Source organism: Quercus lobata, chromosome 11 (genome assembly GCF_001633185.2).
Source record: "Quercus lobata isolate SW786 chromosome 11, ValleyOak3.0 Primary Assembly, whole genome shotgun sequence".
Taxonomy (NCBI): domain Eukaryota; kingdom Viridiplantae; phylum Streptophyta; class Magnoliopsida; order Fagales; family Fagaceae; genus Quercus; species Quercus lobata.
In genome coordinates this window covers 9,750,338-9,775,771 of record NC_044914.1, presented here as the reverse complement: position 1 = coordinate 9,775,771, position 25,434 = coordinate 9,750,338, and the positions used below count along the sequence as shown (strand labels likewise).

General features: G+C 33.9%; 2 protein-coding genes across 2 annotated transcripts; both read left to right on the top strand.

Moving 5' to 3' along the window:
• Window positions 1-6,077: 6,077 nt before the first annotated feature.
• On the top strand, window positions 6,078-7,676 carry LOC115966366. Its single transcript, XM_031085610.1, has 2 exons — window positions 6,078-7,320; window positions 7,489-7,676. The coding sequence occupies exons 1-2, from the start codon at window positions 6,078-6,080 to the stop codon at window positions 7,674-7,676; spliced, it is 1,431 nt and encodes a 476-aa protein (XP_030941470.1).
• Window positions 7,677-15,015: 7,339 nt separating this feature from the next.
• Window positions 15,016-18,671, top strand: LOC115966365 (sodium transporter HKT1-like). The gene is made up of 3 exons (XM_031085609.1): window positions 15,016-16,190; window positions 17,436-17,669; window positions 18,473-18,671. Exons 1-3 carry the CDS (start codon window positions 15,016-15,018, stop codon window positions 18,669-18,671), a joined length of 1,608 nt encoding a protein of 535 aa, XP_030941469.1.
• Window positions 18,672-25,434: the final 6,763 nt, after the last annotated feature.

The following is a 25,434-nucleotide window of genomic DNA, read 5'->3' as shown; positions in this document are numbered from 1 at the left end:
GCACCTCAGCATTAGTTGAATAAATTGTTTTGAATTGCAATTCTTGAAATACTATTGGAGGTTGATTCCCTCAAAGAATCCATGGAGGCCTATTTCCCTCGAAGAACTTCAAGATTAAGAGTAACAGAATTTAATTCAATTGAGTCCTATCACTTGGGAGTACCCGAAATACAACATTATAAGAAATACTTGGGATTGCCTACACTAGTGGGGAGATCAAAATAAAAAGTGTTTGAAAATTTGAAAGATAGTATTAGTGTGTGAAGGAAAATGCGAGGTTGGAAAGAACAGTAGCTCTCACAAGTAGGCTGCGAAATTTTGATTAAGGTGCAGTGCAAGCTAGACTTATCTATATAATGAATTGTGTCAAAATTCCAGTGTTGTTGTGTAAGGAACTATCAAGCATGGCTAGCAAGTTTTGGTGGGTAGGGAGGGAAAATACTTTGGAGTTTGGACTTAAAGACCAATGTAGCAGGGGTTTTTGAGCCCTCAGACAATCAGACTCCCTTGCCAAACAAAAGTGGTGGTTGATTCACAATACAGAATCCTTGTTGCATCGGGTGTTGAAGTCCAGATACTTCCCCAAGAGTTCATTCATAAATGCAAAATATGAGTTGTGCACTATCATGTTCAGGCTACATCATGGACTAAAAAGGTTATGATAAATAGCAGGTGTAACTTGTGAGTTGTGCCTATAGGCTATATGTTGATGAAATAGATATTCATGCTCATGCCCTTTGCTTCTGTTAAGCATGCAAAGGAGGTGTGTAAGATTTGTAAGAATTAATTTGCTACCGCATGGTGAATATGGGAAAAAAAACAAGATCAGAAAAAATAGTGTGAAACACAATAAACCAACCCTCTCAATAGCAGCATAGACACTATTAGAGGAGTTCCAATAGGCATAGACATATATGCTTTCATCCCCACTAGAAGTTCTCCTAGATTACCTAATATATAGTTCTCCCTAGGGCTAAATCCAAAGAACCCTGCCTTAGTGAGGTTTCAAGTTATAAAAAAAATTAAAAAAAATTAAAAAAATTAAAAAAAAAAAAAGCACGAGAGAAGGTGGGTGAGGATGATAAATGCATTAACCCCCTGCATGAAGAGGCCACAATGCAAATGTGATGATTATACACAAGAGAAATAATACAATGTAAATTAATAACTTCCTATAAGTATAATGAGTTTAGGCCCATTGGGCTTGTAGTCTAACACAACAAAAAAGAGAAGTATAACCAAGTTCTCTTCTTCATATTCTTCTTCTTCTTCTTCTTCCATTTTTTTTGCCAAGTTCTTTTTAGGGTAAAACCATGACTAAGCTTTCACAATCTCTTATCTCTCATGAAATTCACCAAAGCTATTTAAGGAAAGTTTGTCCTAAATCTAACAAATTCTAGAATATGTATTGGGGAATAGCCTACATGATATATATATATATATATCTATATATATATTTTTTATAACTATAAAGGTAGTATGTTGTGATTGGTGCTAATAAAAATAGTGTTAATAGTAGATCCATAGAAAATGATATTACTTATTCTATTACAATTTACCATATCAAAAATTATGAAAAATTTTGTATCCCAAATCTTACTTGTGTCACCTTAGACTTGGAAAAATTGGACCCAGACCTAATAACCCGGCTGAATTTGAACAAAAAAAATAGGGTATGGCTCATCAAGCCTTTATTATAAATTTGTAGACTTAATTTTTTATTGACTTATTGTGGATAAAACCACTTAATGACATTACTCATCAACTTGATAAGCAATTCTCAAAAATAAATGTTTTCACTATTGAATATATAACTAACAATGCATAGTTTTTCTGTAAGTTTATTGTAGATTTTATTCTCATTATTTATCTTTTTCTTTAACTATCATGTTGTGTTCTAATCTTAAAGTTGTATATATTAAATGAATTTGGATTAATTTTTTCTTTTAACTTCTTTACTTATTTGTTTATGTACAATTTTTTAAAAGAAAATTTTTTAAAGCAAAAACTATAATTTTGCCAAATTTAACAAATATATAAATAATATTACAACGAAAATTCAATTCCAAAGCACGCTTAGTTTATACATGAAAGCTCAAATTAGTGTGAAACACTAATACTTGTTTAGACCCCCAAATTTAAAATTACAGCCTAATTGCTTTTATTCTAACTTATCTAAGTGTGGAGCAAGAGTAAATGAAGCGTAGTGAACCGGAACTATTCTAGTGCATAAACATGAACAATAAACAATAAATGTAAAACACAAAGGGTAAGGGAAGAGAGATGTAAATACAAGATAATACCAAGATTTGTTATCAAAGAGGAAACTGAAAAACTCAGCGAAAAACCTCTCCACGACCCTCCAAGTTAAAATCGATCCACTAGTGTATAAGTTGGAGTACATGAATAATAAAAAACCCTTAAAGCCTAGTCTACCCAATGTATTTGAGCCATCTAAGCTCTTGCTACCAACGGACTTTTCGGAGTTTTGACTTCACTAGCTTTCCGAATCCCATAATACCGTCTGATTGCATCCGCCAAGCCTCACCGACTTCTTTTGGCAAATCTCTAAACCTTCCCAATCTCCAAAACACTCACCATACTCTGAATAGGTGTAGATTGTGTTTGGGTACAAATCTCCTCTCAAAGTATGACAATGGGGGAGGGAAGGAGAAGAGACTACAATGATTTCTTACTAAAGGATGAGTAGCTCTCTCTAGGGGTGTCCAGGCAAACCGGCTACTTGCCCAACCTGTCCAACCCGCCGCCACCCGATCCGACGACTCCGGCGGTCAGACGCGGTTTTCGACTTTGCTAACCCGACACCCAGCGGGTCAGTTATCGGTTTTTTAGTTCAAAACCAGTGAAACTCGACACGAACCGAAGTTCAAGCAATATTCGGCCATTTTTTCCAAATTTCGACCATTTTTCCAGATTTCGGCCACTTTTTTCTAGATTCCAGCCCCTTTTTTCTAGATTTCGGCCCCTTTTTCACTTAAATCTTTGGATTTCTGGCACAATAAACACCGGATCTAGCCGAACCAGTGATTTTTCATCACGATTTGGCAGAAATCTCGTCGGATTCGATGGGATCTCACCGGATCTTGGATGGATCTGGCAAGATCTCCCCGGATTTGGTGAGATCTTGACACGTTTCGAAGGATTTCGGTGAGATTGGTTTCACCCAAAATCGACCACCACCCGCCGGCGACCCAAACCGACGAATCCGTTACTGCTACGGGTTGGTTGCAGGTTGAAAAATACCCACCCGAACTGTTACGGGTCAATTGCGGATTGGGCAAAAACTCGACCCGCTCGACCCATGGATAGCCCTAGCTCTCTCTCTAAAAGGTGGGTGTGTTGTGTTGTAGAAACCTATCCAGGGTTTTCTCTCTAAATGGCTTCTTTTACTTTTGTGGTAACAAGGGTATATATAGTATGGGTAAAGGGTAAGAAAATCACACTTAAAATCTTCTAAGCAGAGAGTTTCGCAGGTATCTCGTGAGATGGCTTGTCTTGCGAAGTACTCACGATATACAGCCTAACACTTGACTCTTTAGCTTCTAGCATGTACTTCTCACATGGCTTTTTTGCGAGTTACTCTTCTCGCGAGCTAGTCGCAAACTGCACTAATTCTTCTTTGACGCTTGATTCTTCACCAACTTAATAATAAACCCAATACAATAAAATTATATAAAATGCAAGGAACAAAAATAATGCAATTATAACACTTTTTGTCATGAAATAAAGCTAACATAAAACATAGTTGTAAATCACAACTTTTAAATACAAGTTTTTTTTTATTTTGGAATTAATTATTAGTCTAGTAGACAATGGAATTAATTATTGGATTAGAAACCTAAGGATTTTTTAATATCTTATTCAACTTTTATCTTAAAGTTTTTTTCCCGTTTATTTTTACTGAAAGAAAAATATGTTAAAATTTTCTTTTTCTGGTATGTGAAAAAAATACAAGTCATTCCAAGTCAATTTGCCAGGTCTATATTATATTTATCTTTCAAAGAGATTTAAAGGCGCTTTTGGATCCCAATAAGGCACATAGGGTGGACAAAAAAAAAAGTAGCTATTGACTATTAGTGCTCAATAAAATAATTTTTTTAAAGAAAATTGTGAAATGGATTATTGGGCAATTATAAAAGAGATGTGAATAGTTTTTCCAATCACCCAAAAATCCAAATGTCAAATCAATTAAGGAGATTTGAAGCATGGAACTTAGACCCGGACCGGACCGTCCGATTGGACCGTAAAACCCTCGAACCGTTCACATCTACGGTCCATTTAAGGTGAAGAACCGTTCCATGCGAAAAAAGCATGGAACCGTATGGACCGCGGTCCGACCGTCCGGTTCTGTGAACCGTGAACGGTTCGGACGGTTCAAACGGGCTACCTTGTTTTGTCTCAAAATGGCACCGTTTCGTCCCTTTTTTTTTTTTCCCTAATACGGCGTTGTTTTGGGCTTTCTGAATCCTGATTGAATAACCCTCAATCCCTTTACCCTTAAACGAAACCCTCTCATTCGTTTCTGCCTCTTCCTCACTCTCTCAATCACTCTCTCGTCTCTGCCTCTCTCCGTCGTCGACGTCGCCGTCGCGCTCAGCTCAGCCCACTCTCTCAATCACTCTCTCGTCTCTGCCTCTCACTGTCGTCGACGTCACAGCTCAGCCCAGATCGCAGCTCAGATCGCAGCCCAGCCAAGATCACACGGTCATCGCTTGAGAAAAGGCCGTTGAAGAGGTCATTTCCATTTTCTTCTTCTTTAATTCCATTACTACATTTTATTTTTCATTCATAAAATTGGATAATTCTTTGATTAATGAGAAATGAGAAATTCTTGGATTTTTTGTTTTTGAAAGTGGGGGTTTATGTTACTGTGGGGCTTGAAAGCCGAATCTGGGTGAGTTTGTGATCACAGTTTTACTAATGAGAAATGTTTCTGTTCAAATTTGTGTTCGTGTTGTCTGAAACTGTATTCTTAGTAATGCAGAAATTGCAGAAATTATAATCTGATTAAGGTTTATTCTTCCATTGTATAATCTTAGCGGTATGAGTTGCTTCCTAACTATTAATGCAGTATCGTCACAAGATTAGGATGTCTTTGTAGTTTTGGCATTCTTGCTTTGATGTCTTTAGCATTTAAAAACATTGTTGAAAATGGGAATTTATTAATTTTAGAGCAATCAATAATTACAATAAAATTTTCTTTTCTGTCATGTATCCTACTGTGAGTTGTTTTCTGTTTGAGAGTCGTAGCTTTGTTGTCTATGTAACATACCGCTGATTTATTTTATTTAAGCTTACTGAGATTTATCTGTGGAAACTTTGACAGCATGAACTTTCTGAGTATAGTTGGTGTATTTATGTGGATAGAGTCTGTTGTTATGTTTTAATTTGTAGTGTCTTTACTCTTTTTTACGGTTGGTAGTGTTTTAATGTGTATGAAGTTGTGGTTCTTTGAATATCTATATTTCAAAAATTGATGGGTCTATGCGTGTTTGACTGTTGTTTAGTTTTTTAGATTAAAATGGAAACAGAGACTGGGTCTACTCCATCACATGAAGTTGATTCCAATGTAGTGGAATCTTGCTCAAGAGTAAGGGAAAAGGTTGATCCGGCTTGGGAACATTTTAGCCTTGGGTCGGATGAGAAGGGACGGAATACTTTTACATGTGTGTATTGTAGGCAAACATATAAAGGTGGGGTATTAATAGGATGAAAAAACACCTTGCGGGGATAAAAGGTGATATTGGATCGTGTAAAAAGGTTTCTCATGATGTGAGATACCAAATGTTGGAATATGTGAAGGAGTTTGAGTTGAAGAAAAAAGCTGAGAAACAACGTCAAGAAGAAATGTTTAGTGTGCCTCTACAAATAGTGATTTGCAAGAAGATGATGATGTTCAAGAAGTATTTAGTAGTGGGTTGCCTAAAAAACCTGTTTTAGGTAAAAGAAAGGGTACAAAGCTAGTGGATAATTACTTTGCTCCAAGAACTACTCCAGGAGCTTAACCTGGTCTTAAAAGTGTATTCCAAAGCAAAGAAAGGGTGAGGCAAGCTGATATGGCTATTGCAAGGTTTCTGTATGACAATTGCATTCCTTTTAATGTAGTGAATTCAGTGTACTACCAAATGATGATTGATGCCATAGCTGCTGCTGGTCCTGGTTACAAAGGTCCATCTTATCATACTGTACGGGTCCCTTTGTTAAGGGATAATAAGAAAGAAGTTCAGTTGTTGGTTGAGTCACAACGTAGGCATTGGGCAGAAGTTGGATGTACACTTATGGCTGATGGTTGGACAGATACTAGACATAGGTCATTGATTAATTTCCTTGTTTATTGTCCTAGGGGAATGGTATTTGTAAAATCAGTTGATGCCTCAGATATTGTGAAGAATACCAGAAACTTGTTTAAATTGTTTGATGAAGTAGTTACATGGGTTGGTCCAAAAAACATAGTTCACTTGGTTACTGATAATGCTTCCAACTATGTATCTGCTGGTAAATTGTTGTGTGAAAAGTATAAAACTATTAGTTGGTCTCCTTGTGCAGTACATTGTCTGAATCTTGTGTTGCAGGATATGGGGGAGATGTCTCATGTGGAGAGACTAAAAAATCGTGCAACCAAAGTTACAGTTTTTGTTTATAATCATGTAGCTTTGATTGCTTGGTTGAGGAAGAGACCTGGTTGGACAGATATTGTACGTGCAGGAGCAACAAGATTTGCTACTACCTTCCTTTCATTTGGAAGCCTTCATGTGCATAAGCATGACTTGCAAGCCTTAGTGACTAGCAAGTTCTTTGTGGACAATAGATTGGCAAGAGGGTCAAAGACAAAAGAAGTAGTTTCTATCATATTGGATAATTCTTTTTGGGATGATATTAATGTTCTTGTCAAGATTTCATCACCACTCATTCGTTTGTTACGGATTGTTGATTCTGATCAAAGGCCTGCAATAGGATATGTGTATGAGGGCATGCATAGAGCACGGTTGGGAATCAAGAAGATCTTCCGAATGAAGAAGCACTTGTACAAGCCATACACCTCAATTATAAAAAACCGTTGGGACAAGCATTTGCGTAAAGATCTTCATGCTGCTGCATATTGGTTAAATCCCGCTTTTCAATATGATGAGGAGAATTTTTGTCGGAAACCAGCAGTAAATATGGCTATTTTGGACTACATTGGGACAAAATATGATGGTGATCAAGAAAAGGTAATTAGGGAAACCCAATATTTTCGGGACAGTATTGGGAGCTTTGATAGAGATCTTGCATTGTCAACAAGCAAGACCACTCATCCAGGTAAGAAGTAATTAGTTTACTTTAGTACTATAAACAAATCTTAGTTTCTTTGTTCATGTTAAAAGTTAGTTTTGTCACTATAATTAGAATAACTGAAGTGATTATTTAATTGAAAGTTTGTTTGTTTATGTTGATTAATATTAGATTACGTTGTGTTATGAAAATCAGATGAATGGTGGAAGTTGTGGGGTGCTGATGCTCCAAACTTGCAAAAATTGGCAATTAGAATCCTTAGCCAAACTTCCGCCTCTTCTGGATGTGAGCGTTGTTGGAGTTTATTTGATCAAATACATTCTAAGAGGAGAAATAGGTTGGAGCATCAAAGGCTCAATGATCTTGTATTTGTTAATTGTTAGTTACTAATTATGTTCAAATTCTAATAATGAGCATGACATTTTATGCAGGCTTTACAACAAAAAGCTTAATTTTGATCCCATTGATTATGCAAGTATCGACAAAACTGATTTTTGGGTATTTGTGGAAGAGGAAGACCTGTATCTTAATTATAAAGAGTTGGAGAATGCAATTTATGAAGAGGGTGCATATCCAGCAAATGTAGAGGCTTCTTCTAATATTGAAGGTTAGTTTATATGTAAACAATTTGATAACCTATAGTGATTTTTCTTTTATTTTTTTCAAACTTACATAAACATTATAATAATTTTTCTTTTTATTTTGTTCAAACTTGTTTGTAGAATCTATAGATGATAGCAGTGAGGTTGAAGGAATTGATTTGGGAACATTCGGACAACCTATTGGCCCTCCTCCTGGATTTCCAGGGAATGATGACGAGCATGATAACTTTCATGACATTGATGATTTATGATCATAATAATTCTGTTTGAACGTTAAAGTTCTATTTTGTATTTTAGAGATAATTTCTATGTCTTTTTGTAAGACACAGTGTGTGACTTGGAGTTTGAAGTTTTATTATTGTTTTTTAGAACTAAGTTTTATGTATTTTTGTAAGAAACAATGTGTAGTTGTGTACTATAACTTGGAGGCTTGTTTATGTATTTTTACTTTGTACTTTTAAGTTTTATGGACTACATTGGCTAGTTTGGACTACATTGGGGTGTGAATTTTGGTAATAGAAGCAGTACTAGTACCAGTACGGCAGTACTCTATCTATGGTTGCTTACTTAATTATTAGTTATGTATGTTTTACCTTTGTGTTAGTATAGTTAATTAGTAAGAGTAATGTCTTTTTGTGCTTTTGTAATAGAAGCAGTAATAGTACTTTATAGCTTGTGCATGTCTGAGCTGGAATCTGGATATACCTGTAATGCATGTGCATGAAAGTACTTAGATGAAGATTTCATTGCAAGCCCACTCTCTTGAGATCTAGCTAGAGCTATGCAGGTGAATATATTATATATAGATACTTCAAACTAATAATTTACTAAGTTTTGCCTTTTTCTCAGCCTGTGAATGCATTTGTGTATGTCTGTTGGTTGTCTTGAAAGTAAATTAGACTAATTTAGTTATTTTTTTTTTAATTTTTTATTAATTTAATGTTTTTATATATATTTAAAATAATTATTAAATTAATTATGATGTCATCACGGTTCGACCCCGGTTCGACCTCGGTTCGACCTTGAAAACCTTGAACCTCTCCCTTTTACGGTTCAATGAACGGTCCGAGTCTGAAAACCATGATTTAAAGAGCTTTTCAATCCTCAGAAAGTCTGTGTGATTCCAAACAACAGTTTTTAGTGTTTAAACACTAAAAATTATGGTTTTAAAAAAATACGTTTGATAAATGTGTTTTTTTAGAAGTGTTTAAGTTACGTTGCTCATTTTAAGAAGTTTAAACATTGAATTTAGAAAACTCTTCTTATCAATTTTCAAACGGTTGCTCAATAACGCTTTTGTAAATACATTGAAAACCATGGGGCTCACTTGATTAGATAACACATAAAGCTTCCTTCTTCGATTCCAACCAAAGGGCCCACTTGTCAGTTTTTTTTTTTATAAAAAAAACACACATACATACCAAACACACAATAATGTTTTTTCACACACTGAAACATGTTATTTGAAACATGGTATTAAACACATTTTTTGATTTATGAATACTGTAAATACATGTTCTCATAACGCTTTTTAAACAACAATTTTCACATCATTTTAAACAACAATACTAGACATCTTCAACCAAACGGGCCTGATGTCAAAAGTTATGTGCACAATAGAAGGAGATAAAGTGTTGATGTGGCAGATTAAAAAAGTGATGGTAACAAGTAAAACTTGCCAACTCAATTGTTATAAAAAATTTCACATAAAAAAAATTGTTGTAAAAAAAATTGAGAAATTCTAAAAAAAAAATCTTTATATAGTAAATTAAGTTTGTCATAAAATCTTGATGCTTTCTAAGATTAGCACTTGGCCGATCTTATGCCAGTGATATCGAATATGGATAATGATTCAAAAACTATTACAAAGGGTATGGACAATAATTTAAAAACTATTACAAATTCTGGTGTAAAGTTAAATGAATAAAGATCATGGTTTCTACTTTCTAGAGTAGGAGTGTGTCATTGTAATCACTGTTGGGGTAGTTGGATTAATGGTCATGGGCAACCCTTAAGGGTTTGGAAGGTGGTCCCAAATTTGAATCTTGTAATGAAAAGTACATGGAAAATTACTTCATGCACTCAGCTCATATTTACTAGCATCCTTAATGAAGCTGGGTGTTCAACTATGGCTCATCTAAAACTCCTGCTCCCGCAGGCTTGAGCCCAACAAGTAAAGTATTACTATGGTCATGCTCAGATAGAAGACATCACTGGCCCTCTCTAACCATTTTTTCCTCAGCAATAAAAAATTAATAAATAAGAAAAGAGAGAGAGAGAGAGAGAGAGAGAGAGAGAGAGGGAAGGTATCACTGTCACAGTGTCACTCATCACATATCCCAATAGACTTATCGTCAATATATATATATATATATATATATATATAAATCCCAATAGACTTATCCTTCAAATATATATATACACATATCCCTATAGACTTAATAGTGATCGTTAGTTTTTGAATCTTGAATTGGAATCAATCTTCTTGTCATGATTTTATCACTAATAAAATGTTCTAATAAAATGTTGATATATCATATATGAATAGGAGGAACATAGAATTATTTGGGCAAAAAAAAAAAAAAAAAAAAAAAGGAAGAAGAAGAGAAACGGTTGGACCATTCTCTATCGATCTGTTAAATTGTTGCTCCAACATATTCTTCATTAAATGAAGGCTTAAATGGTCTAATGGGTCTCATCAAAAAAAAAAAAAAAAAAAAAAATGGTCTAATGGGATTGACTGGTTTTGGGTTTATAGGAATTGTAATTACTTGACCAAAGAAAAGAATAGGGGACTAGAATATCAAGGAACACTGAGATAAAATTGTAGTGAACATAGTGAGGTGAACACATGTAACACATCCCTCAATCATAAAACCATTTGCCCTTTTTTTTTTTTCCAATTAATAGTGGAGTTAGGGGTGTCCACGGGTCAGTCCGGGTCGGGTTTGTGCCCAACCCAAGACCGACCCAATAGAATCGAGTTGAGAAAATGCTAACCCGCCGCCGACCGACGAAGGAGTCGGATCGGCGCGGTCAGTTTTGCGCCGGAAACACGGTCGGTTCGGTCGGAACCGTCCACGATGAGAAAACCAGAAAAATAGTTGATTTCAAGAGAAAAACGCCAAATCCGGCAGAGATCTAACCGGATCTGGTGAGATCTCGCTAGATCCGGTGAGATTTCACTAGATTTGGACGAAATATCACTAGATCTACTTGATAAGTCGCCGAAATATGAAAGTTTGTTGCCGGAATCTAGAAATTTGACGCCGGAATCTGGAAATTTAACGCCGAAATCTGGAAAATATCGCCGGATTCTGGAAACTTCTGCTGGATTCTGGAAATTTTTTGATAGAAATCTTAGTACATTGGTCGGATCGGGTTTTTTTCGGGTTTTGGGGAGGAAAACCGAGACCGACCCGCAGGAGTCAGTTTTTGGAACAAATGACCTGCCGTCGACCGGTGACTTGATCAGGTCGGCCGGTTTTCGGGTCGGATACGGTCGGAATCTTCGGGTGGATTGGGTCTTCGGATTGGATGGATAGCCCTAAGTGGAGTTAGGATTTGACTTTACAAGTACGAAGTAAAATTTATATCTAACATATGTGTACTTGTGTGTGTGTATATATATTGGGTGCATGCCTTGGGTGCTAGCTCAATATGTGTGTGTCTATGGATATATGTTCGCTAGTGTATGTAGACATATGCATGTTAGGTATAAGTTTTGTCCCCTCCCCATGAATACATATGTATGTTATATATATCAGTCTCATACTCTCATCACACTGCTATAGCGCATGCTTTGAGGTTTTTCTTTTTCGTTTTAATGTCAAAACCTTTCCTTCATTCCAATAATACCTAGCATTGAACTGAAAATTAAAATAGCATTAAAATTATTAATTTGTATGGGTGAGTGGTGCTATGTATAATCACACTCCTAGTACTATTAGTGATTGGAAAATGCATAAATATTGTGGGACAAATGCATATACCTTAATTGGGTTGAAATGCAAGTTTTGACATTAAACCAAAAAAAGAAAAGTCACTAAGCACATGTGATGAGACTCGTATTCCATAATTTTCATCCATTTGCTGCATTGCTTCTAATTTGATTGCTAGTTGGTTGATTTTTGAGAAATCTGTATAATTAGGATTAGAATTTTTAGGATACTAGTCAAAGGAAATGCCTCTTGAACTAATGACACCTGATACTATGCACGTGCCCCAAACCTCTCTTTTTGTTGGGCAATTATTTTCAGTGACTTTTAATTAGTCACAATCAAAACTTATGTTTTTTTTTCAAATAATATAAGTACAATATACAACAAACTCATGAATTAAACAATATTTTGGATGATGAATATGTATTCTGAAAGATACATCCAACTAAATTATTATACCAAATTTAGTATAGAGACCTTTTGAAAAGAAATTGAGGGTTAGATGTATTTCGTTACCTATTTCAATAATTCTAACAAAATTTGCTATTAACCTGTTTTGAAAGTATGAAGATAGAATAATTTTGTGTTTAAAATATCTAGAGAGACTCTTTTTTTTTTTTTTTTTTTGAGAATCATATCTAGAGAGACTAAACATAGACATTGTGATCACAAAACCAAATAAGCATATGCTTGGCAAGAATTATTAACTTCCACACCCTCCCCCACCCCCTCCTTTTTCTTTTTCTTTTTTCTAAATATATCCCTACACTGCTCCCATTTTACCGACATCATCTATCTGCAATCACAACTCACTTTGGGCATTGCTAATTTTCGCCAAGAAATACTAAACTATTAGTTGAGCTAGCACAGATGTAAAGTACTCGTAGGAGGAGGATAGAAGAGAAACCAAAGAAATATACACATTCACTATAACTTTAATGCAACACGCACATGTGTGCCCACACACACACACACATATATATATATATATATATATATATATAATTTTTTTTTTATAGACACGCAACAAAATATATTCTAGAATTTACTGCTAATAATGCTAAGTAATATTTTAATGCAACAAACCCACAAAAAGATATCATATTCATAATATTATGTTTGTCCATTAGAATGTTTTACATAATTAATCCTTTTTCTTCTTCAGACGTCTAAATGCCATTTAAACATTGAAAGATATCTATTAGTTAGACACAAAGTAAGACTTATATAAATTTTTGTTATTTTGATTAATATAGACCTATAATATATTCAAATTTTAAATTTAAATTATACTATGAACATTTTATGTACCAAAAAATTTAGAGTTTAACTTAAAAATAATATCAAACTCTGAAATTTATTATGCTTTCTCTATATTTTATTGCTTATACTCAAATTTTTACGCAGGAAAAATTATTATATAAAGAATTTGAGATCCTTTATAGTTATTTTATAAATTTTGAAAATGTATATTTTTTTTTCTCTTGAACTGAAACTTTTATTTCTTTATTTTTTTCCCTACCATTATTTTCTTTTTAAAAATTTTGAACCTTTTAAGAAAGTTTTTTTTTTTTTTTTTTTTTTTTTTTTGATGGGAATGCGGAGGAGAGAAGAAGATTGACATATAAAATTAATTATATAAACAAGAAAACATTAAACATCTTTTGGGAAATAAAAAATAAATTATACTATGGTAGGACCAAGGGCAATTGCATATCTCAGATGATGCAAAGGATTTTTATTCTAAGCATACTGCGACCGGAGACATATGCCGTAATTCATCTTTCTTTTGAAGAAGTTGCTGCATTTGTACATCGTAGGGTTTTGTAACCAAGGAGTTTTTTATCTTCTTCTTGTGGATGAACTGAAGAATTTTGCAGCTAACATCTTTCTCAAGTTGGTGTGTTAGTCACATACTTGGATTCGTACATCGATTGGTTAGTCATGTATTAGGAGCCATGCATTGAAAAAGAGAGATTGTCACTACAAAACAAGTCCAATTATATATTGGGGTAATTAAGAGTTCAACTGTAGGCTGGTATAAGGTATTGAGATTCCTTTACTTATAACTGCTTGTTTTGATAATAGTGGATTCTCGTGAGTGGTGACCTTAAATTCACCCGACTGAGTTTTTGCCTTAGAGTTTTTCCCTATTCGTAAACAAATCACTGTGTCAAATTTATTTTTTTGCTGCATTTAGTTATTTGGTTATTTGTTTGTACTACTACGCGTATTGCATGTTAATTGATTTAATTAATTAACTTGGCTAATTAATTGGTTAATTTATCATAAGTGGTCAATACATTCTTGACCTATCACTAAAAAAAAAAAAAATGGGCACAAATTGAAAAAATAAGGACAGATTACTCTCCATTCTCTCTATCTACCTGTCTAAAAAAATTGACAAATATATAAGAATGACTGATAATAAAATAAATTCTGACCATATGATCAACCAGTATGGTATTCATAACTTTCGTTATTAAATAATGTGTCTCACGATCCTTGTACATGAACTAACATTTATCAAGAGTAAGATTAAAGAATGCGAGTCAAACAATTACATTAACAATAAATAAAATTTTAGAAACTAAATTGATAATTATTAGAATAATACTTAACTGGTAAATTATCAACAAAATTGCGAATTTAATCATTTAACCATATTATTATAACAAAATAATTTTCTCATATGTTTTTTTTTTCCTCAACATATCCTTCAGCAGAGAAAAAATAATTATGTTGCCGTAGGTTCCTTTTTATGTAAGCTTGGTTTGGATATTTTTGTGCGTCTGCATTTTCAATTTGTGCGTTTTGCCTCTTTTTTATTTTATTTTTATTCTTGGTTAGCCGTGTTTTTTGACTTTCGGTCAGTGTTCAGTGCACACTAGTGTACTATTCAGCAACTTTTTCAGTGATTTTTTTATTAAAAATGGGTCCTGCGGTACTATTCACATATTTAAGATTTCTTTTGCTACAATATTTTCAATTTTCAGTTTTCAGCAAAATAAGTTATATCCAAACGGGCCGTATTGTCATTTCAGTGCATTAGCTAGATGAATAAATAATCTCATGTATCCCACTAAATTGTAGAGTTTGTACAGCACGTACTGCCTCTTTAAAAATAAGCCCCATATATCCACTTTAAGCATGGTTATGCAAATCTTACCTCAGTAAAGATGATTAATTCTTCTTGTTTTCGCCAGAAATTAGAGATTTTCTTTAGCTTTTCACGCAAAAAACTTTATTGTTTCAACCAATTCTTCTCTTGTCAAATTCGCTCGCTTTTTCATTTCTTCCTCTTCCATGTCAGCCCTTTTTGGATCCAGCTCAGTTACTTCATAATTGTCTCTTTTTTTGGTCATCTAGCTTTGATGGTCTCAAAGCCAAGAACTGCTTGGTTTAGGCCTAAGGACTTTGACATGTTCTTCACGTCCGTCTCTGCCACCACGGTTTCAAGCATGTCAACAATCGAAATGGAGGTTTTTTCCAATACCCAAGTCATTATTATGACAATCTTAATGTTCGTTGGTGGAGAGGTATTCACTTCCTTTCTTGGACTCCAATTTACAAGGTCTAAGTTCTTCAAAAATTGTCCAAGTTCTGACCAAAACAGTGTTAAACTCAGCCACTATTTTCCCGACCATACTAATTCTTACAATAAAATTGAACTTGATGTAGAAAAAGAGAAACCAGACATCAATAATATTATTGAGAATGGTAGTCTTAATTATAGCTCCATTAAGGTTTTGGGATATGTGGTTTTGGGTTATCTATTTGTGGTTCATCTAATTGGTTATAGTCTTGTTTCATTGTATGTAAATCTTGTTCCGAGTGCGAGGAAGGTACTCAAAGACAAGGGCCTAGAAACACTGACCTTTTCTGTCTTCACAACTGTTTCAAATTTCACAAATTGTGGTTTTGTCCCAACAAATGAGAGCATGATAGTTTTCAAGAAGAATTCAGGTCTCCTACTACTTCTCATTCCACAAATCCTTATGGGGAACACTTTGTACCCCCCATGCTTGTTAGCCATGATCTGGGTCTTAAAGAAAACCACCAAGCGTGAGGAATTCAGATATATATTGATGAATTACAGAGATATGGGCTATGGTCATTTGCTCTCTGGTCATCACGCTTTGCTTCTAGCTATGACTGTTTTCGGATTCATATTGATACAGTTTATACTGTTTTGCTCCATGGAGTGGAATTCACAAGTCATGGATGGTCTGAATTTGTATCAGAAAGTCGTTGGTTCGTTGTTTCAAACTGTGAACTCTCGGCATACTGGTGAATCAGTAGTTGATCTCTCCAGCATCTCCTCAGCAATTCTGGTTCTCTTCATCGTAATGATGTATGTGAGTCTGTCTAACACTCTATCTCGGTTACTCTAATTGTTCTTTATTTCCATGTCAAGGGTATTGACATCTTCTCCATTTGAAATGAACTCATTTCACAATTCAGATTAAATAATCTCTTGACTGTAAAATAGACTCTCTCCATTTCAAGTGAAATAGAGAAGATCCTATTCTGTGCCTAGAGAGTGTCACTGTAAATGCATGATTGGGGTAAGAAAGTTAAGAGACTGTAAATGCATGATTGGGATAAGAAAGTTAAGAGATTACAAGGAAATGGTTCTTAGTGGCTAGTCACACACTCACACTAGACGTTTTGGCATATACCCTTTTATAACTTTTATTGGCTAAGCCAGTTTTGACTAAAGAACCAATATTCCACTTGATTATAAATTATGATCTCCATTCATTAGATTTGACAATTATACAAAAGTTTATTGTACCCCAAATACCTACCCTCAAAATCAATTTTGTAGTTCTTCTCAAGAAAAAAAAAAAATTATAGTAATTATTCTTTAAGAATACAATAAATGTGTACTTTATCATCTCATATCATAATGAATCTTACTAATTAAATTCATATTAGATTTCATTATTCGTAAAGAGATACTACGCATTTATTATATTTTTAAATTATTATATATTTTTTCTGATATTAATTGGTTATCACATTAAAATATAAAATACTATTAAAAAAATAAAATATTTTTTTTTCCTATCCGTAAAAAGCTTTTAAAAATATTTTAAAAATATATGTTTTTTGGACATCCACTAACAAAATTCAAATTATAATAATATCAAACTTTAACAGCAGAGATTAGACTACAATTGCTTAATCAGTATCCCTTTTGGAATGACACTGTCATGTTCGTTGTTTTTTGGGCTGAGGTTCCCGAAACATAAGTTGCCACTTCATTAAAGTCAGTCTTATGGCTCTTCGCAATTGTGCTTTTGAGTTTTGACCCCACAATTGTTATCCATGCCGTAGGGTTTCAATAGTGACTCCAACATGCATTATTAATTATCCTTATTTCCACTTATAATTGTTTAAGTGAAAAGATTTGTTTCAGAGTTACTTATGTGGACATTATATCATGGGTATCTTCAGTGACTATTCATGATGAAAATAATTTTCTTCACACATGCATACCAAGTCAGCAAGAATGAATTTAATTAAATTTACTCCAAAAAAAAAAAAAAAACCCTTTAACATGGTACCAGCTAAGTTTACTTTTATCTTACAGGTATCTCCCACCACATACTACGTTCATTCCACCAAACGTTCATGTCCATGAGGAGTTCCCAGAAAATGGGAAGCAAAGCCAAAATCGAAAGAAGACTTTTATGGAGTGTCTAATCATCTCACAACTCTCCTATTTAGCCATTTTCATTATTCTCATATGTATCACAGAGAGACAGAAAATGGAAGAAGACCCCCTCAACTTCAATGTTTTGAACGTCACCATAGAAGTAATAAGGTATATAAGTTTTTTTTTTTTTTTTTACTATTCTCTTATTATATCATGTCTTTTGATCTTATGCATGTAATCATTCGGATGAGACACAAAGTACATTAGAAAATTGACGTGACAAAGTATTAGAGAAATATAAATGTTATTAAAAAAAAAAAAAGAGTCTAAATTGTAAACTATACAATCTATACCTTAAAGTTTATGGTTTTTTTAAATTTTACACCTCGAAATTTCAGAATTTGGATTTTACCTCTTGAAATTTGACGCTGTTTGAATTTTACACCCTAAAGTTTCAGAATTTGGATTTTATTCCCTAAAATTCTATTTCATTTACTTAAGTAATTCCTTCGTTTAAATTTTCCGTTAAGTGCCATATAAACTTGCTATGCATGGCATAATAAAAATGATGTGGCATCATTTTATTAGATGAGCTAAACATGCATGACAAGTTTATGTGGTACTTAGCATAAAATATGGACGAAGGGGCTGTTGATGCAAACAAAATAGAACTTTAAGGGATAAAATCTAAATTCTAAAATTTCAGAGTGCAAAATCCAAATATCTCCAAATTTCAAAAGTAAAGTCTAAATTTTGAAATTTTAGAATGTAAGATCTAAACGCCCCAAACTTTAGGGGGTGTAGTTTACAATTTAGCGGCAAAAAAATTGAAGGTAGAATTGGAATCTTTGGTAAACAGAGTGGCCTTGGAATTATAGTTGTAGCAAACAATATACGAAGTTCAATTGTTTTTTCGATCACCTGTAGAGGCTGTATATAATAACTAATTAAGATTCTCTGGTTACGTTTAGTGCATATGGGAATGTTGGGTTCACCACTGGATACAGCTGCAAACGGCAATTGAAACCAGATAGCCTCTGTGTAGACACATGGTATGGATTCGTTGGAAGGTGGAGTACGAAGGGAAAATTCATTCTCATCATTGTCATGTTCTTTGGAAAGCTTAAAAAATTCAGTATGAAAGGTGGTCAAGCCTGGAACCTTTCCTAACTGAGGTCTTAACTAAATCTTCAACTTCTTCATGCATGGAAGTTTAGATGACTAAGTATTTATTTGTACTACTATAAAGTAAATTACAAGGTTTGTACTAAGTATTGTAATATGAAGTACTTAAGCTTCCTAATGAGTACTAAGTAATAATTTGCTGAAACTACTGTGTAGTTTCCTTAGCAACATGCGGGTAATTAAATTATGATGAGTGATTAACTTAGGTTTTGGTGATTTTTAGAAGAATATTCAGATTCTTTTCATATCTCCCATATCAAAAACATCAAGAAAAAACAAAACAAAACTACAACTCAAAATTTTGTATTAGACTGCTAGTACCTGCGAACTTAGACGTAGGCAGATGCCGATGCGTCTGCCTGCCCTAGTTAATTACTGACATTTGTGGACAATTTAGAATGAAGATGACTCAAATTTTTTCACAGTAGTTGTAGTAGCAACATCACCATTGAGCCCAACAACCAAGTGAGAAATAGTATTTATAAGTGGAGTTGCTTGCCATAATCGTGGAGCATATGAACTACTTTCCTAGAACAATTCAATAGCATTTTCATGTGAAGTCCTGCTCTCTTACAACTCTCTGTATCACAGATCACAATTAAGTGGTGTGTCACTAGACTTGTTACCCCTACTACTTCCACAATCAAATATAATCAAGGATTCCACGTATATAGAACACATCTTTTGACCATTAACCTTTTCTTGATATCATCATATGCCTCCTAGTCCTTTGGCGTGCAAGCCTTACCACCTCCATTGTCTACTATTTTTTTTCCCTCAAATACTCTACTCAAAGTATTGGAGGACTTTGTCCTTGTTTGAAACAACCAATTTGGGGCTTGCAAACACATCTTTTTAAATGAAATATTTTTTGAAGACATGCTGTTATGTTCTTGTGGATGAACAATTCAAAACTTTTGCCTCTGTTTTTCCATTGATTATCTTTCACAAAAAATATGGCAAAATTGGGTGATAATATATCTACACAAAATATTTCAAAACAACAAAATGTATAATGTACCTTTCAGAAAGGGAAGCCAAAATATTGCAAGACAAAGTATAGAAGGTTAATTTTTCAATACAAAGGAAACAAAAATATATAAAATATTTGCTATGGTAGGGGAATAAACCTGTGTTACAACTTGCAAATCTTTCATTTTATGGAGAAAAATTTTTCATTTTAGAAAACATAGAAGTTAGGAGTAGAAGAGTCCAAGAAGTTGGAAAAGGGAATGGAACTATATGACAATGATATATGTAATGTTAAGTCCATTGTATAATGATGCACAATACTATTATTATTCTTTTTTTGGAGTTTCTCTTCTTCTTTTTTACCTTTCCTACAAAATATAAACCCACACACAGCTAAGTGGTTGCCCAAAAGTTTGATTAAAATTTAAATACTAAGGACATAAACCTATTTATTGTTGAATATAAATATATTAGTTTTTAGACCCCTGAAAACATAGCATGTTTAACCTAATTTATTAGCCAAGTAGTTACATAGGTTAATTATTCAGATCTAGGTTAAACATTCATCACACATATCATGTATAGCGAAAATCTAAATGACACAAGATGTGATGATCCAGGAAAACCAATGAAACAAACTAGTTTTAAGGTAAAAAAAACTTGAAGGGAACGATCCCAAGAGAACAATCCACTATATCAAATTGAGATTTACAATCAAGAATACCAATTCGTAGTAAATCTAACTACAGTTACAAAACTGAGCTTCGAACCCTTCAGACTTCTTTGATGTGGACTTGCTCCAACATGAACCTCTAGTTCACGTCTTTAGATCTCCAACATAGACCTCCAGTCTATAACTCCAAGACCACCATTGAAGGTTTAGATCCAGCATCATTGATGACTGGTATGCAACAACTTCAAATCTACCGGTTCTAATGGTATGTAAATTGATTTCCGATAGTGACTTTGAAAGGAGAAAACACAGAACCTTTTTGGATCTCAAAAGAGAAACTCCAAAATCTCAACAAAACGTGCCTTAGAGTTTCCTTTAAATACTTAATGAAGTAGATCTGAAACCCTAGTCACTTAATGAGCCAATGGGCTATTAGGCCGAAATTAAATTTTGCAGATTCATAGTTCAATCAGTTGAATTATCTTCTCGATCAGTCATGCCTTGCATGTTTCGAATTCCTCAATCTGCATCTTCCTTATTCTTGTATTCTGACTTACAGTACCTTGGGTATTGTCTAATATACCCTATATATAGAATCTAAGATCCATATCTAGAAAAATTTGTGTTCATGGTTTGCCAATTGATCTAAAATTTTAGAACCTAACCAAAAAAAAAAAAAATAAATAAAAATTTAGTAGGTCATTAAATCATTTGCTTGCACGAAATGCTAATGAAAAAAAATTCTCAAAGTGTCATATGGTAGGACCTCATACTCACACACGCACACACATACATAAATTTATTCCAATCAAACAATCAGATTTTGGTCAAATCGCATTTAAACTTAGGTTGACCTTGGTCAAACTTCAGTAAAATATTGTAGTTTGATATGAAATTATGGAAATTGGTGTTTAGGTAAGCTTTTGAGCTTATTTGACCATTGGTCAACTTAGTTAGAGTTTGGCCCACTAAAGGCATTTTGCTCACTTTAACTTTGGACCGGAAAATTAAGTGGTCCAATGTTCGAATTGAATAATTTAATTCATATCTAGAATTCTCATGATCCTAGTGTGAAAACTAGAATTTTGGAAAATTTTCAAGATTTTGCACGTAAATTAAGATTGAAAAAAATATTTTGTTAACAGTGACAAATTGAGTAGATCCATGATCATTTACTATATGTGCCTATTTGTGTTGAGGGAAGAAAAAAGCACTTTGGATTTATTTGTGGTTGCTTATGATTTGTCCTGAATTTCCATGAAATTCCTGGATTATGTTATTCAAATTTTGGCAATCTCTACTCTTAGTTCTAAGAAAAAAAAAAGAAAAAGATCAAGAGTCTTGTAACTCAACCAGTTGGCACATTTTGATATTTTCAAATGAGACATTCAGGATTTAAATTCTCTCGCCCCAACTATCAAAATATCAAAAGAAAAGGAAGGTGAAATTGACAAAAAGGACTTGCAAAAATTTACAATCTTAACTTAAAGGGAAGATTTGATAGCTTTAGTGGCCTGCTCCAATATCATCAATAATCTATTGATGAATAAAATAAATAAATAAAGTGATAGTAGATCACTTTAACATATACCTTTCATTGGGATGAAATATGATAAGGAAAAAAAATCACATGTAATTAAAAGGTCAATGAAGATACCATATTTATAATAAAGTTGATAATGTTTTTTGGAAGCTGAAAAGGCCTAGGTGTATTTCCAATAAATCCCTATTCAAGTCAATCATAAGCTTTATCCAAATTCAACTTAACAGCTACTACCCTAATGTGTTAAACCACACAATTTCAAAAATACAAGATTGTGCATCAATAAGTTCTTTCGAAAAACATAAAATGGACAACATTGCCAAACTCAGTGCTACTCTTTTCCTAGACACTTAAATTAACAAAAAAACATTAAATAAAATTAACAGATTTGATATTATTGTTGCCACTACCACCATAACCATGTGTCCTTATCTCCTTCGCTCAATCACTTCCTCTCTAACTACAATTTTAGTGTGAATTTTAAGCTACTACTAAAATAATACTTTGTTTGGGGTAGAGAAGGAGGCAAAGAGTTTCTGGTATTGGTAGAGGAGAAGAAGAGGAATGGATGACTAGGATTGAGTTTAAAAAGAAAAGGGAATGAGGGGTTGAAGAGTTAACAAAAGAGAATGAGAGAGTCCAATAAGTTTTGTTTAAATGGATACAATAGTTTTTTGGTTAGACCAAATAAGTAAATGTTCCCTGATCATAGGAGATTTGTATCTTGGGGAGTAAAATCCCTTACAATTTAGTCCAACTATTATAATAAAATTAAGCCACATCTATTAATAAATCCAACAAAGTTTCATAAACAACTAACAAAACTTTTTAAATCTCTCCTTTTGTGTTCACACCTCCTTCGACAATTCTCTTAGGTAAGGGTGGCAAAATTTGACATGATCCACGAACCCGACACGACACAACACAAAATTAGCAAGTTATGGGTTGAGACTTAACGGGTTCGTGTCATATTCGAGTTGACATGGCCGAACCGTTTAATAAACGGGTTGGGTTAGTGTTAAACACATAGAACCCGTTTAACCTGTCTAACTCGTTTAATTAAATGACATTTTACCAATATATCCTTCAAACTCTAGGTATATAAACATATTAGTTGTTGTGATTTATTTTATTTGACATATTGTGATTGATTATTTGTGATATTGGGATATGCTTTAGTTTTGAATGATTATTTGTGATGCAATTATTCGTTAGTTCTGAATTTTATATTAAAAATATTTATTTGTTTGTTTTTTCATAATTTTTTTTTCATTTTGATAAAATTTGATAAATAGGTCGACACGACTAACCCGTTTAATAAATGAGTCGTGTTAGGGTTGAGAAATCTTAACCCGTTTAATAAACATGTCGAGTTAATGTTGACCTATATAGTCAAATACTCATGACTTGGCATGATACGAACCCGACATGCGAACACAAATTGCCACTTTCACTCTTAGGTAAGAGCATCAAAAATGAAAAGGCATTGAATTTGGTTTAAGATTAGGATTCTTTCTTATGGTAATGGAGAGAGAGAGAGAATTTTGCTTAGTAGGTTTTTAAATTTTTTATTATTATTTTTTTTGAGAATCAACGTAGTGCCTTTTATTCAATGAATACCATCAAAGTTTGCTAAAAGCACAAGAATGAAACTGGGGTGGAACATCCTCCATACACACACTATAATCTAAAACAGTTAAAGCAAAATGTGCTAAAACGTGAGCAACTATATTACGCTCTCTCTTAACATGAGAGTAGTGTAATTTACTAAAACATCTAGCCATAACAACTCTAATCCTTGATTTTTGCTCCCTACTGAATAGTGCACTATCAAAATTGACCTTTACCATGTCCAAGATAGGAGCTCTCCAACGAACTCGGATCAGTGTGGACTATGGTAGAGAAGGTTGCTACATCGCCTAGAATTCCGTTAGGAGTTCTTTGGCCATGTTTGTGAGCTGATTAGGATTGCAACAAGGTTGGTTAGTTCTGACTCGGTTCCAGTGTGTCCAAATTTTCCAAACCATGACCTAAAACAAAGTGATCTTCTCATCCATGAAAGCAACGCCCTGACCCTTAATATCTCAGATTACAACGCCTACACCCACAAAGAATTCTGATCCGAATGAATGACTGGAACCGTGTGTAATGCCTCTCTCAATTCACTAACTGTTGTAACGTGCCCAACGGTACAATTATTGCTCGGTCTCCTTCAGATTCCCTGCTCGCCTGAACCTTCTCCGGTCCGCTGTCCAATGCTTTGCCCGTCACTTCCGAGGCCATTCTTACCGTGTGAAATGCTTTCCTTGTCCAAGGTTTCTTATTCTCATAGAATTCTGGTACATATACAACCACTTTTTCATGCCCCGGTTCTGGAATTGCCTTCAATGAGGAGTAGAATTGCTGGTGTTCCGGAGTCAGAGTGCCTTTGCTCCGTAACCATAGCTTGCAGATGTCCGCCTGAAACTCTGCTACCTGACCGACCTCCATACCTAGTTCCCTTGTTGCTGATTTTCAACTTGCATCACGAAAGGCTTTCCATGTGAGTGGAAAATTCCTTTCGCAAAAACCAGGCACAATAGGTTCAGGCGTAAAAACCGTATCCAACTGTATGGCTGAATTCCTCCATATTAGTCGACATTGAAAATGTAGTAGACTCCTCACAAAAATAAAAAATTTTCCCCATCCGCCCAACAAATAAACCCCACAAGCTCCATGGATACGCTTGATATCCATAGAAAGACAAAAACATAAACAAGACAAACCCAAAACAGAACTCCCCTTCGTGTAGAAGGGACAAAATGTATATTGCACTAATTGTATATTGCACAAAATGTCAATAAATGATACAAAAATGTTTCATATTGCGTTAATAAAAGTAGTATCATTAAGTGATAACTTTTTTTTTTTTTTAATATATATACATGATAGAAATTTTACTCTATCCTAATCTTTTTTTTATTTGAGAAACACACACACGCACATATATAGGGGAAGATGATACTCTAATCTAATCTAAATGTATATGTTTGTAAAATTCCCTCCTAGAGACTTAAACTTTGGTTCTTGCCCCACACACCGTACAAGCACTTATACTTGTGGAGTGACCATCACACAAAAGGTACGCGGTAGTATCATTAAATGATATCTTGATTCTTGATCATTGTGGGTGACTGCCACGTATATTTGATGTTGAAACAAATAAATGGCATATAGATGTATGTATATCTATGCAGAAACAAAACAATCCAAACAATCATCCATTAAACAAAAACAAAAACAATTTTTCTAGGCCGTGCATTTGTATGTACTTTATATTGGGAAATTTGCATACTTCTAACTTTTTATTCAAGTGGGAAAGGTCCAACTTTAGGAGTCTACAGCTGAGCTAACAGTTAGGTCGTCAATGTATATTAACTTTTTTTTTTGAGGGAAAATGTATATTAACGAGGGATGGCTTTTTCTTCTTACACTATTATCCATAAATATAAATATAATTCTCTGACAACAAATTATATTGTCTCTATCTTTGGTCATCTAGCTTCGATGGTCTCAAAGCC

Coding starts and splice junctions, on each gene's coding strand:
- LOC115966366 (XM_031085610.1), top strand. CDS start 6,078: ATGGCTATTGCAAGGTTTCTGTATGACAATTGCATTCCTTTTAATGTA. Junction 7,321..7,488: donor AAGCAAGACCACTCATCCAG/GTAAGAAGTAAT, acceptor TATGAAAATCAG/ATGAATGGTGGAAGTTGTGG.
- LOC115966365 (XM_031085609.1), top strand. CDS start 15,016: ATGATTAATTCTTCTTGTTTTCGCCAGAAATTAGAGATTTTCTTTAGC. Junction 16,191..17,435: donor GTTCTCTTCATCGTAATGAT/GTATGTGAGTCT, acceptor TTTATCTTACAG/GTATCTCCCACCACATACTA. Junction 17,670..18,472: donor GTCACCATAGAAGTAATAAG/GTATATAAGTTT, acceptor GGTTACGTTTAG/TGCATATGGGAATGTTGGGT.